The 15,000-nt window shown below is 42.3% G+C and overlaps 2 protein-coding genes across 7 annotated transcripts in view; both read left to right on the forward strand.

Annotated features, from left to right (window-relative positions):
* LOC147032326 (platelet-derived growth factor receptor alpha-like) overlaps nucleotides 1-11,671 on the forward strand; it is a 124,855-nt gene extending 113,184 nt beyond the window's left edge. For 3 of the 5 annotated variants that reach the window (XM_085869838.1, XM_085869837.1, XM_085869840.1), the window contains 4 exons: nucleotides 6,996-7,095; nucleotides 8,250-8,355; nucleotides 8,480-8,670; nucleotides 10,544-11,671. In XM_085869838.1, coding sequence (XP_085725964.1) covers nucleotides 6,996-7,095; nucleotides 8,250-8,355; nucleotides 8,480-8,670; nucleotides 10,544-10,697 — 551 coding nt within the window. In that variant the 3' untranslated portion in view covers nucleotides 10,698-11,671. Of the gene's footprint in view, nucleotides 1-6,610; nucleotides 6,750-6,995; nucleotides 7,096-8,249; nucleotides 8,357-8,479; nucleotides 8,671-10,239 lie in introns of those variants that run through there. The other 2 variants (XM_085869839.1, XR_015055113.1) reach the window with 2 other exon arrangements.
* A 696-nt stretch (nucleotides 11,672-12,367) lies between these two features.
* LOC147032328 (gap junction beta-2 protein-like) overlaps nucleotides 12,368-15,000 on the forward strand; it is a 20,099-nt gene continuing 17,466 nt past the window's right edge. For both annotated transcript variants that reach the window (XM_085869843.1, XM_085869844.1), the window contains exon 1: nucleotides 12,368-12,580. In XM_085869843.1, coding sequence (XP_085725969.1) covers nucleotides 12,574-12,580 — 7 coding nt within the window. In that variant the 5' untranslated portion in view covers nucleotides 12,368-12,573. The remainder of the gene's footprint in view (nucleotides 12,581-15,000) is intronic.

Genomic DNA, 15,000 nt, shown 5'->3' on the forward strand with positions numbered 1-15,000 from the left:
CCAATGTGCTTGCGCCGTGGTGCGCCATGCAGTGCCCGAGCGATCTGGCCGCACAGCATGCCTCTGCCTGGTAGCAGCTGCATCGAGGTGGAGGTGCAGGAGGATGTCTGCCGTCCACGGAAGACATTTGTGGCAGTCGTAGTGAGTGAAGACCGACGGAAAGATGATATTGTAGCCCCATGCACAGACCCGACCAAAGATGTGTGTTATTCATGCCCCGTTCTGTACGATGATAAAGTATCATGGGCTGCGCACGGGTCCACCATTGTGCATGTGGTCAGTGCGCAGGTCCGCCCGCCATCGAGCATGCCCCGTACAGTGCGCGTGGGTCCGCCTGCCATCGAGCATGGTGTTCGTGGTTATCATAAGCAGTGGGATGCATGGTGCCAGCCCTGATCTGTGTCAGGGAATTGAGGGAAAGGATTGGATAAAATTATTAGATGGAGATTTGGAAAGGGTGCAGCCACATGCGCTTTGCAAGTTGCCAGCATTTAGGGTGTCGTTTCTTCCATCTCCTCTCGGTACGTGCTTGGAAATTATCGCTGCACGTACATTTGGCAGGCTGTGATTTCTGCAGAGGGGTGTCCGGCGTAATGCCTGCTTGGCCCTTGCTGAGGACCCATCTCACAGCGAGTGCGCCACGCACGCACTGCAAGATGCCAGCATTTAGGGTGCCGTTTCTTCCATCTCCTCCGCACGTGTTCTGTGCAACGTGCCGTCATGGTGGGTGCGCTTTCTGTCCAGTGGGTGGAAGTTACCGCTGCACGTGTGTTTGGCAGGCTGCGATTTCTGCAGAGGGGTGTCCGGTGTAATGCTTACTCAGCCTTCGCTGAGGACCCATCTCACAGCGAAGGATGCACGTGGCTGGAATTTACCTCAGGAATAAGAGTACGAGTCGAAAAAAAGAATAGGAATGACTGCAGAGATTTAATCAGACCTAGGCTATGAAGTTTACACAACGCACTGTCCCGTTGTCCCGCTAAACAAAAGGGAAGGGTGTGTCTGAACGTATATTAATGGAATAACTGTCTAGGGACTGTTGTATGATGGTTGCTATTGCTTTGGAGGGATGCGGTTCCCAGAACCGCAACAATATATATCTATATCTATATCTATATATATATCTATATATATATATATATATATATATATATATATATATATATATATATATATATATATATATATATATATATATATATATATATATTGTTGCGAATTTGCACCCGCCGGCGTGCAAACGGACGCGTAACTCGGATCGCGGAACGTCACCCACCGGACGGACAATTCAGTCATGACCCTCCGGGAACTATTGCCCGGAGCCAGTCACGGGTGGGCCTTTCGACCTCACGACAATCGTGCCAATCGGCCACCCGCGTAGGATAGGGTTGTTCGCCAAACTCGACCTACCTAAGTACCCACGCGGATGGTAAACCGGGCGATCGTACCTCGCCGCAGGTCGACTCCGGACACGAGCCGCTTGGGCGGCCCGTTCCGTACTATCGGGATAACCGAGCGGTGTTATCATCGACCTCGACGGTTCAGATTATTTACCGGGCGTTTTGCACCCACTACGAACCCTTTACGTGAAGCAGGATGGAGATTAAATTAGGAAAAGACGAAGCGAAACGGGAAAACAGTTCACACAATGCACATTTATTTCCCGGCACACGGAAAGCACGTACATACAGCCATACAGTCAAAATGCACATAAAGCAACCAAAACAATAAAAGCAACAACGACGCAGAGTTAATACCGACTACGTGCACACACGGCAACACTTATACAGCTTTACTTCGCAGACGGCGCCAACACACATTTACACAAAAGCAAAGGAAAGAAGCCACCCTCATAGACAAGGAGGCAGACAGGCCTGTAGGCCAAATGTGCGCGGGACCTGGAGGAGCGGCCAGGTCTGCGAGACCGAGGGGGTCCTACCCGCATCCTCGTGACTCGTTGGCGGGCGAGCCGCAAATGTGGCTGCGCGGCTGTGCCCCGACTCCGTGCTCCTTGGCGGGTTTTGTTGGCACGACGTTTGGGGTGGGGTGGGAACGGGGCCCCCTTTTGCAGTATCTCAGCGCAGGGGAAAGGGGGAATTGTTGATGCCCTGGGGGAGGAGAATGGCTGGCTGGCTTGGGTCCCGCGACGAGACGAGCGATCCCCCACACCGTAACCTCGTCGCCGACCGCCGTCCTTCTTCTTGCCTCGGACCCAAGCTCCTTTGCCTGCAGTTCCACCGTACGCACTCGCCTCAACTTCACCACCGCAACGCAACCCGTCCCCAACAGCCACTTCTCGACGACCCTTTTCAGGCAACTCCAGAACTCACTCTTCCTGCAACTCTTCTCAGTTCCGCACTCTCCTCACCCGACCGACTTGACTCTGCCACTCTTTTCGCCTTGCGCTCGCCTTTTTATAGGCAGGCAGGAGAAGCCAGTATGCAAATATTTGGATCAGAATGACCTCAGGGGCGGAGTCACGCTCTCCCATTGGTCGGAGGAAACGGGGGCGTGAACCTCCCCTGATCCTAGAACTTGCATATATCGACTTCACACACACGCCTGGAGGCGGGCCAAACCGCCCCGCGCTCGCATTTTTGATCCGAATTTTCCCTCGGGAGGGTCGCTATTTGCGCTCGCGGCTCGGCGCGCTCGGCTCCAAACGCCGAACGGGCCCGAGACAGCCCGACGTTCAGTGTTCACAGGTGGTGCGGTAATGGCCGTAGAAGGAGAGAGGTGAAGGTGGTGGAGGGTTTTCGGTGGTGGTTTGATGGTTATGGTGCCGTTTGGGAATGGCGGTGATGCGATGATGTGGTAGCGTAGATGGTGGCGGTGGCGTGGTTGTTGTGTGATGGTGGTTGAGACGTGGTTGGTTCAAAATAAAGAAAGAACAGAAAAAATGGCTAACTCAAAGCGTCGCAGCCCGGATGAATCACATAAATTCCCTCTATACAACGGGTTTGGGCTAACTACACATGTACTTAGAGATATCTCACCTACGGGCCAACACTACTTCATGGTGTAATGCGAATTTCCACAGCCGTAACAATATGTGTGTATATATATATATATATATATATATATATATATATATATATATATATATATATATATATATATATATATATATATATATATACATATATATATATATACATATATATATATATATATATATACATATATATATATATATATATATACATATATACATATATATATACATATATACATATATATATATATATATATATATATATATATATACATATATATATATATATATATATATATATATATATATATATGTATACATATATATATATATATACATATATATATATACATATATATATATATATATATATATACATATATATATATACATATATATATATACACATATATATATATATATATATATATATATATATATATATATGTATACATATATATATATATATATATATATATATATATATATATATATATATATATATATGTATACATATATATATATATATATATATATATATATATATATATATATATATGTATACATATATATATATATATGTATACATATGTATATATATATATATATATATATGTATACATATATATATATATATATATATATATGTATACATATATATATATATATATATATATATATATATATATATATATATATATATATATATATATATATATGTATACATATATATATATATATATATATATATATATATATATATATATATATATATATATATATATATATATATATATATATATATATATATATATATATATATATATATATATATATATATATATATATATATATATATATATATATATGTATACTGAACAAAAATATAAACGCACCAAGCAATTGTTACTATTTTACCTCAAACTCATCAATAGTAAATCTTCACAACAATTTGGTTATAGAATCCATGACAATTGAGCATTAAATTTCAAAGAGTTCCTTGAGAATTCTGGCGACAGTCTTTGCGTTACAACAGCCGACACAACCGAGGTGTCACTGTCAGAGTTCACACAGTCAGTAGCGGGTGTGTCCACCGTTGGCGTCGCGCAGAGCGGTGCATCTCCGGCGCATGGACATCACCAGATTATCGATGGTGGCCTGAGGGATGTTTTCCCATTCCTCCTGGAGAGCCACACGGAGCTGGCGGACGTTCTCTGGGACTGCGTAACGTTGTCGTACGCGTCGATCAAGAACGTCCCAAAGGTGCTCGATGGGCGACATGTCGGGAGAATATGGAGGCCAGTCGAGGACATCAATGTCCTCCTCACCGAGGAAGTCCATGCAGATCCTGGCAACATGGGGGCGAGCATTGTCGTGCTGAAACGTCACATGGTGAAGGCGCACAAACGGCACGACGATGGGTCTGAGTATCTCGTCCCTGTACCGCTGCCCGTTCAAGTTGCCTTCAATGAAATGAAGCCGAGTGCGCTTTCCATGGCATATGCCTGCCCACACCATAACACTGGCACCACCGCGTGACACCCGACGAAGGACATTGGCGTCAGTGTAGCGCTCCCCAGCCCGACACCAGACGCGGAGTCTGCCATCAGCCCGATACAGCTGGAACAGCGACTCATCGGTGAACAGCACTCTCCTCCATCGTGCGAGGGTCCAGCGCAAGTGAACATTGGCCCAGTTCAGTCGGGTTTGACACCGGACTGCAGTGAGGTCGAGTCCCCGGTGTGGTCGGCGGGCTCGGAGGTTGGCCTCCCTCAAGCGGTTACGCACCATCTGGGCTGAAATGCGCCTGTTATGCAGCCCGACAGTCTCATCGGCAGTCCTCGTGGCCGGTCGGAGTCGATCCCGGAGATGTTGCAGCCTCATGTGACGATCCTGACCGGCGGTGGTCACACGTGGTCGCCGGGCATGTGGGCGGTTCACGGTGCTTCCAGTCTCTCTGAGGCGCGTTCTCAGGCGGCTAATGGTGGAGTGGTGGACATTGAAGTGTGCTGCAACGGCCCGTACTGACGTCCCAGCATTCAGCATGCCAATGGCGCGCTCCCTCAAGATTTGTGACATCTGTGGCATGTTGACATTTGGCACCAGTCCACATTTTGGGGAGGCCTTTTATAGGGCAAGCTATAGGGAGTGTTTGTGTCCTGGTCACGCTCACTGACCATCACTCTGTCAAGCCCCATGGTGCTCATGGGAAGGATTACTCAACGTGTGAGTCCACACACTCAGAGTGGTCAATTTCAATGGGAACATCTGTCTTGAGCAAAACAAAGGAACCATTGCTCAAACATATCATCGGTTTGACCATTTTCCCATAATGGCAATCTTGACTTAGATATTTAGGTTGGTGCGTTTATATTTTTGTTCAGTATACATATGTAGAGTATTTAAACACTGTGCAACTGTTTGTAATCAGTTTTTATTTAAAGCAATGAATCAAAAAGGGATTCAAAACATGGTAGCTTCCCAACTAACAAAGGATATTTATTTGAAGTAAACACTTTGGGGAGGGTGGGAGGGAATAAAAACATGGACAAAAAGATATAAAATGTGTTTTTAGTAAATTTTCTGTTCGGAGTTAAAGGGCAAGCCCATATTTATAAGATTTATGTTATGCACAGCAATAAAATGGTTGCCACCCAGCGATCTTTGATGAGATTGCAAAAAAAAACACATGTACTGCACGCTGCGACTCGGCTATCTTTGGTCAGATTACAAAGGAACATCTGCACATGTATACTCTCATGTCTTTTCTTTATGCCAAGTTTGAACAAAATTGGTCCATGCATGTCCGAGAAATGGTTCGGGACATGTTTAAGTAACAAAATGGCCACCAGTCGACCATCTTGGATGTGATCTCGAAAAGCGTGCATATGTAATAAAAACAATGACGTCCAAGTTTGAACAAGATCGGTAAATGTATGTCCATGAAATGGATGAGGATGTTTTCAATGCCAGGTGTTTGTTTTTTTACAACTAAAATGGCTGTCTGTTGGCCATCTTTGATAAAATCGTGAAACAAAATGATGTGTTTATTATGACATCATGTATTGTCTTTGGACCAAGTTTGAACAAAATCGGTCCATAAGTGTCCGAGATAGGGCTATGGGCGCATGCTTGGACGGACGAGACCCAATCCATAAACCCCATTTTGGACTAAGCCCAATGAGGGCTAATCACTGGAAATATTACAAATCTATAATTTTGATCGACTGTGCATTATAATTTGGGATTTGTACATCATGAGCGAACATCACAAAATCCCCCTCCTTCTCTGTATGCACCATGCACACACCAGACTGAACCACCTGATTACCACTCTTTACCCTAACATAATTAATTTGGTTCAGGTACTGGCACACAGTGGTGTTCTATCAAAATGTACGGTATTAAATTCCATAATTAATGTCCACATGTGAACAGTAGCAGTTCCACTTATCTCACTTGTACAACATTATGGCTTAGCAATGATGATCTGACAAAATTCCCTGTTGTATTGGTCACCAGTAGACCACTTAGCCAATTGTTATTCGGTCAATTCTGGTTCTGTAACTGCTTGATGCACCTTCCATCCATCCATTGGGACCATACTCTGTGCAGAGCGTTGGTGCTACTTTCGCAGTCTCCTTGGCCATTGGGTACAATCCTGGACTGGTCGCTACTCCGCCACAGGATACCAGCAAGCTTGCACTCATTTTGCCGACCTCAGAAGGATGACGGGCAGAGTCAACCCCACCTGGTATTAATTCAATAGACAAGGGGGATTTGAACTAAAGATCCCAGGATCCCACTTAGATTCCAACCCCACCACCCAAACCATTAAGCCAACACCAAGCATTGATGCACCTTGTTATGTAGATCCATTAATAGTGAATGATGATATAACACCAACCCTCCAGGTTAAATCAACACCATAAAACATTCTTTTCTGACATAACAATTCTTTGAATATTTGAGAGTAATTGAGATGAATCTGTTCCTGCAGGTGAAAGCCCATATCCAGGAATGACCGTCGACTCAAATTTTTATACTCGGCTCAGAGAAGGTTACCGCATGGAAAAACCGAAACTTTCATCAGACAACATGTAATCATATATCCCCTATTTCCAATGTTCTTAGTTGTATGTTGATAGTTTTGTCTAAGATGTCTTGCGTAAATTACATTGCCATATTGACTGGATTGTGGATAATCCGGTGGAACACTTGTTGCATTATGCTTGAATGACAACTAAATAGTCATTGCCAAAGGTTTTTGTTTACCTATTTAATTGTAATAATACCATTCCTTTCATGCTGTAAAGGCAGATAGGGCTGCCGAGGCAGTTTCATTGGCAAGTACGGTCCTAAACGGGTCGCCACTCCGACATAGGTTTACCTACTTGGTGGGTGAGATTTCATCACTCAATGATTGCCTTGTTGTTTGTTCCATTATGGGGCCAAAAGCAGGCTGTGGGGGTTGCACAATAGTGAAATACGACTTATGTATTTTGCCATGCAGAATTACCCACAATTCCTTGCACACATTAGTTTCGTACTCCAACATTGTTTTCATATACCTGGAGATATTCACATTTTAATACAGCAATACTAAAATGTTCCTTTTCGCACAATGTAGTAGCCAATCTTAAATGTTTATATGGAACAAACAGCTCAGGTGGTGATGGACTTGAGAGGAGATGTATCATACTCTTTAGAAAGTGTTGGTGCTGCCAAAATTGTACATTGCTACACTAAAAAAAAAATCTAGCTACACTGTAGTTTGCCATTGCCTTCCCAGCAGTCAGTTAGGGCAGGAATTTGAAATTTGTTCATGGTGCCAGCGATACTCTTTGCGTACTCTTTGCGAAAGACACCGTGGGATCTTTAACGTCCAGCAACTAATGCTGGCATAAGGGATGCCCAATTAAATGCCCATTCAAGGAGATGATGCACACACACATTAAATTTAATTCTGTAAAACTTCCTCTTGTGGCAATGCAGCTGAGAGGCTGCTCAGTGGTCCAAAAGCAGACCTCAGTGTGTTTTAAACTGCAGAGCTCTTCAATTGTGTACTATTGTTTGTAATCTTCTCTAAGTTGTGCATTGTTTGCCTGCAATGAAAGTTTTGATGAACAAACAATTGAAGAGGTGAATCGATGAGTTTGAATATGTTCACCACCCATATCATTTTCAAAAGTTTTTTTTTTTATCTCTGATGAGCTCTGTCTCCAATAATTGCTCATTGCTTTGTTTTGTGCAGATACCAATTGATGGGAAAATGTTGGAACAGCAATGCAGATAAGAGACCAACATTCACAGAATTAGCTGAAAAGATTGGTCAAACCCTTCCACAATGCTTGCTGCAGGTAAACCTTTCTTTCACCGCACATTTTATTATTCATTTTCATAAGTGCAAAATCCCAATGATCAGTTTCGTGTACCGGAAGAGCATCGAGTTGACCTTAAATATGGCACTTTATCTCTGTCCAGGCACATGCACTTTCTTGCTCAGAGTTTGAATCTGCTCCTCCCACGTTGATGTCCCATCATGTCACTGCTCCATGCCACCTCCATGCACCACACCCACACAACAAAGTTGTGGATCAATCAAGTGAAGCTTGTCCAGGCAGTACAAAAGAGTTGGTCTACATCACTCCCCTCCACTCACAAGAGGAAACTGGGTAAGATGCCATCTGGTCATTTACATGTTACGTATGGGCACGAGAAATTTCCATGTGTCCTCGGTTTTTGATGTTTCTTAAAATTGAGTAATTTCTGACATAAAACTTTATGAAGGAGGCATTTTGTCTGAGGGAATATTCTGAGGGAGCAGGGGGGGGTCGAAGCTGGAGAGGAGATGATAGAAGACAGAAAGACCACCGACCAACCTGCGGTGATTGAGTGAGAGGACCAAAGACTCAGCCTCATTGCAGGAGATGCCAATGATCCGAAATGCCTTGGTTTCTACAGCGTGAAGCCGAGAAAGGTGGGAGGCAGGAGCACCAGCCCAGAGGGGAGAGCAGTTCTCCATCAGGCTGCGGACAAAAGCTTTGTAAGAGGTCAGGAGCTCAGGTGGGCCGAGGAAGGACCTTGCACGACGGAGGATTCCCAGTCGGCGAATGGCTTTGGAGGCGAGGTTTGAAATGTGGCTTTCCCAGGAAAGGTCATGGCAGATAGTGAGACCCAGAAGCTTGAAAGAAAGGACTTCTTCCAGAGGATTGTTGAGAAAGTGGATGGGGGGGGGGTTCTAAACGGTCCTTTCGGAGAGACATAGTGAGTGTGAGATTTGTCCGGATTGAAAGACATGTTCCACGTGTTGGACCAGTTTGTGATTTTATCCAGATCAGCAGTGAGCGAAGAAGCTGCTGCTTGCCGGTCTGAGGGATGACAGATGGTACGGCAGAGGGTGGAGTCATCAGCAAAGAGATATAGAGGATTTTCCAGAGTCGGAGAGATCATTGATGAAAACCAGAAAAAGAACAGGGCCCAGAACGCTACCTTGAGGAACTCCAGCCTGGACAGGAAGGGGGGGGGGATGAAAGAACTCCATTTAGGGCCACACGTTGACTGCGACAGGATAGGAAGTCAGCGAGCCATGAGTGGAGATGGCCTTGGATACCATAGGAAGAGAGTTTGGTGAGTAGTGCAGGGTGCCAGACTGTGTCAAAAGCACGTGATATATCCAGGGATACGGCTCGGATTTCCTGTCTGGCATTGAGGACCTCCATCCATTGATGGGAGAGCAGAAGCAGCATATCCAGGGTAGAGTGACCTTGTCTGAAACCAAATTGATGATCAGAAATCAAGCCATTGGAGAAGAGGAAGGATTTGATGTCTGAAGCGATGATGGATTCCATAACCTTGCTGATGATTGGGAGAAGGCTGATTGGTCTGTTTTTGCACCTTTTTTGTGCAGGGCAGTGATGTTTGCTGATTTCCAAGCAGATGGCAGATGAACTTGAGCAAATGAGAGGGTGAATAGAACAGAGAGAGGGTGAGCAAGAGCAGAAGAACAGGCTTTGAGGACACGTAGGCTTGTTGACGAAGTTTTCACATGTGTATCATGTCACACATGGATATTTGCCTTGCATTCAAATTACTATTATTATAATCAAACTGAAGCACTGTCGTCATGCCTGTGGGTGAAAATGGTGAAATTTGAAATATTTTTTTGTTTCAGGCTTTTTTCTATCTTTGACTTTGTCTCAATGATTCATCTTTAAAATTTTTTTTTTTTTTTGCTGCGACAGCTCTTTCATTTCTTCATGTTACATCGACCTCAAAGTTCACACCGATGTGTAATACAAGGACGTCATGTCACTGTCATGTTTCATAAAACAAATTAATTGGTCAGTTCTGCAACTCTTCGTACTCTTCCAGACAAGAACACCTTCCAAGTGCTTTTATTTTTTTTAACTAGTCTTCCTAGAGATACATGGTAAAGAATGTTAACTACAAATAATTATATAGTGTATACCTCAACACTTGTTATATATAAATATAATAATGTTGTTCCTCGCATTGGAATGGTCTGTTGGTTTTTGTGTTGTAAAGGGAATTATCAAGAGATAACTTTGAAAGGCCTGACACGAAGCTCAGTCCACTCCTGACTTCATTGCATATCAATTACAATCGTTTCAAAAACTGCTGCACATGTTTATCAAATACCTGCTGCTTCACAGTGGAGGAAAAACACACAAGCAGGTAAGGAAGGTAAAATTCTGTGTGTACATATGTACGTTTCTGGAATTAGATATATTTTTCCTAAAAATGAATGCTTACAATAAACCAATTGTGTTACAAAATGGTTCACCACTAAAGCTTGTATTGCTTGGAGAAAAAGTTTATTAAACTATTTAACTTGAACCGAATTTGCATTATTTCTAAGGAAAGAAAAACAAAAAACAACAACATTATTTTGACAACCAATTGTCCAAAGAAGGACGTTTCTGTATGAAATATCAACTTGTACTTCATGTCACCGCAAAACAAAGCTGTCACCACACTCCATTATATTCTTAACCAACTATCTACCTTATCATAATTATTGTATTTCTATGAACAAAGTTTAATAATGACATTGTCTTCACTAACCACATGGCGGGAATGGAAAAAGACATTTCATATCACATTTTTATAAAATAATTTTGAATAAAAGTATAAATGATATTCCAATTACATTGTTAAATAAATGAAATAAAATTTTTGTAACTTCAATTTGTGGAGCCCTTTTTTTTAATATGAGCAATACCTATGACTTCCTCATTGGATTGTGGTGTTGTCTTTTTTTTAAGCTTTCATTCAGGCCTGTTGCATTCAATTCACCACCCAAGTCACATTTTTGTCTCAAGAGTCACACCCAAGTCTCCAGGCGTTGCGATTTTAAAAATGTCCAGGTGCTGCGTGCGAATACTATCGAAAACCACTCAGGAAGCATTTATCTTTAACATGTGCAAAGCCGACACCCCCCCCATCCCCTCTCCTCCCCAACTATCTTATTGTTTGCCATCTTCCCTCCTCTTCCCCATTCAACTCCAATAACCTCCTTTCTTATGTGCTCCCTCCATCACTTCTGTTTCTCGATTTTCATTTTCTCAATACAGTATACTCCTCACCCTCCCCCCAAGCATCTGTATAAATGGGCATGGCCCAGCAACCCTCAGCCATCTGATATATATATATATATATATATATATATATATATATATATATATATATATATATATATATTAGCAAGGGCACCCAGCATTGCCTGGTGCTGTTGTAATCCTTTTGGCATTTTCAATAAATCCAAAAAAAAAAACTTTATATTTAATTTTCTTTATTTGTGGTTGCCTAAAACACTTCCCTTCACCCACTAAGGAATGGGGTCAGGGATCATTTAATATTACCTTTTCACATCGCTACAAAGGCTCAGGCACTTGTAGAGCAATAAAAATATATAAAAACTTCTTTTCAATTTTTTTTCCCTAAAACACTCCCCAGCACTCACTGATGGACCTCTGAAAGTTTGAAGAAGATCCGTTTGACCATCTCTGAGAAAAATGGCAACACAAACTGCTGTCTTGGCCACGCCCATTCAAACTTCACTGTTGCTACACACCTCCTGTCTCTTACTTGTGATGAGTCATCACAACAAGAAAATGTCATGAGAAATTCACGAGCTCAATGGACAGTATTGTTCATAAAGTTTAGTGAATGCTTAAAAAAAAAAACCTAAACACCTTTCCATGGCCAACATTTTTTAAACGATAATAATACTGTCTCGGCAACACTACGGCAGCAGGTGAACATGTTGAATGAGAGTGGGTGCAACTCTGCATTATTTACTGTAGGGAAGCACTTTTCGCCGTCGGTTACCGAGTGGGCGAGGGAGGGAGGGACTAGTTACAAACAGGAAAGATAGTTTATACGAGTCGAATAAAGAGAATATGGAAGAAAAATGGCAAATGAGCACCTTTACACCTTAATACAGGAGGTGAAAAGTTGCGTTGTATAATCGCTTGTGAGAAAATGATTTGGAGATTGGATCAGAATACTTCTCTGCCTTCTCTGTGACTTGACTTTTCAGAATTAATCCAACCATGAAAGGTATGTTTCACCATCTGTGCTAATATTTATCTACATTTCATTATCTTCCTTTTCTCCCAACATGTCTCATTGTCTGTATTACAGTTTGTTCATTTCACTTTGTCTTCCTCAATGGCCACGATTATTCGAATGTTCTTGTGGGCTTAGCTGGGGGAAGTTTTTGGCCTGAGTCTTTGTTCGTTTGTGAATTATTTCTGATAAATGGATCCTGTTCTTTTGGTTTTGGCTCACAGTAGCAATATCTATTCCATCTGACACCTTGTAAAATTTCAGGAGTGTTGAGGAGGGACACCCAAATGTCAAGGCCTAGAATTTAATACAAAACAATAGCGCTTTATGTCTGATCCACATTCACACTCTCCGACCCCAACCCAACACCCAATCCATGAGGATATATACCATCTACTACACCAACCCCATTCACCATCACAGACCCAATCCAACCAGACTTGCACTCGATGAAAAGAGGGAAGGCAAAGAGTGGGGAGAGGGCAAGGGATGCCAAAGTATACTAGGTCAAGAATAGCTCCGAGAGGTGTCCCAATGCATCCTAGTTACCCCTACTAATCAGGTTTTGTGGTGTTAGCCTTTGCTTGTTTGTATGAAAAATTTATCTGACGAGGATGAAAATTAAATCGGGAAAGATTAATGTGATCTTTATTTAAATGAAAAGGAGAATAAAGATGTTAGTACTGTATCACAAAGACAATTGTGTTTGGGGTTAGTGCAGCCAAGTCAAGCTGACTGTATGCCCTGTAAAATGACAACCACTGGTCAGTCAACATGTGCTTTTTAAAGGAGGTCGAGCAGTTTATCCTTTTTCATCTGATGACATTGAATCGTTGCAGGATAAATAACATGTGGGAGGATCACAAAAGGAGACTATAGTGAAAATCAGACCAGTTATTTTCATTTTTTATTCTATTGAAAAATTCACCCATTCTACGCACTTGGTAATCACACCACCTTCGCTATACCTTTGCTGTTCATTCTAATGTTTCTTTGCAAGTTTCTTGTTTTGGGCTGGCCACATATCCTAGACCCTACAGATACACACACTCGCCTCTGAGCTGTCTAGCTTGGGTTTGAATCCTGACCCAACTATAAACTGTCATCCTGGTGTTTTACAGGCAGGGTGATTATTCACTGTGTGCTGTCTCTCGGATGGACGTTAAACCTGGCATTCCATCTGCTGGCAATAGTTGGTGGATGTTAAAGATCCCACGGTGTCCTTCGCAAAGTGAAGGCGAGCTATCACTGGCACCATGAACAAATTTCAAATTCCTGTACTGAGTTTCAGCGTTGGAGTGGCAATCTGTCAAGTAAAGTCAGTCCTTACTTGACGCTGGAGTTACGTTCTTGAAAAGTGTGACTAACTGAAACGACATTAAGCGAATCCAATTTCCACATAAGAATTAATGTGAATAGAGTAGGTTGGATTCCAGGGGAAATTTTTTTTTAACAGAAAAGACATTATTTACATTAAGAGTAAAAGTTTTATATAATTTTAAACAAACAATTAAATAGCATCATTTCTCGTTGCATCAGATCTTCACTAGTTAATTCTCAGTGATATATATTCTATACACTGTCGAGGCTCGTATGAAAGCTAACACACAGAATGTACAACAAGAGGAGCAGGAGACAAGAGGGGAGGGAGAGGGTCGAACAAAACAGTGGGGAACAGACATTAGATCTGTGGCAAGGACAGGGGTGGGGTGGGAAACATGGGGTAAAATAATAATCAGCAGACACCGATTATAAAGTGATAAATGACGTTAAAGTGCATCATGCACACATGAAGTGGTTTCCATGATTGATGGATTGACATTATTGAATGGCTGTGAATTGATAAATTTTAAATCCCTTCTCTAATCGATTGGTGCATCGAACGGCACAGAATTCTGTCATTTTTAAATGAATGATGAACTACCGACCATATGCTCATTCGATAAGCTATAATAGACGGATATAAAATTGAGCGTTTCATACTTGTCTAGTCGTGTGAAAATCAAGTTTCATACAAAATACACTTCAGGGAGTCCTGGGGTTACAGAGGGATTCCGTACCGAACAATCATTCATACAGTAAGAAAATTGATCAGCCGTTGACTCAGTGTTATAAATGGTGATATCTGACGCTTTAAAAATCAATTTGACTGATGCTTGGAGGAACGTATAACGTCAAGACGTACTTGTCCAAGAAGTAGGTACAGTAGGTTTTAACTTTGAACCTCAGAAGCATAAGAGTGTCGTCTACAGCAGTGTACGGTGTCATCCACCAGACGGCGTCTCCTTGGGTTAACCTGAGGCAGTCACTTCGGGTGGGTACCTGGAATTTCCTATCCCGAAGAGAGGATGATCACCTGTCTCTGTTATCATCTGAGTTTGGACATTGGTGTTGCAGCACTCACTGAGGTT

The sequence above is a fragment of the Eptatretus burgeri genome, chromosome 2 (genome assembly GCF_056783735.1).
Source record: "Eptatretus burgeri isolate ZD-2024b chromosome 2, Ebu_testis_v1, whole genome shotgun sequence".
Lineage (NCBI taxonomy): Eukaryota > Metazoa > Chordata > Myxini > Myxiniformes > Myxinidae > Eptatretus > Eptatretus burgeri.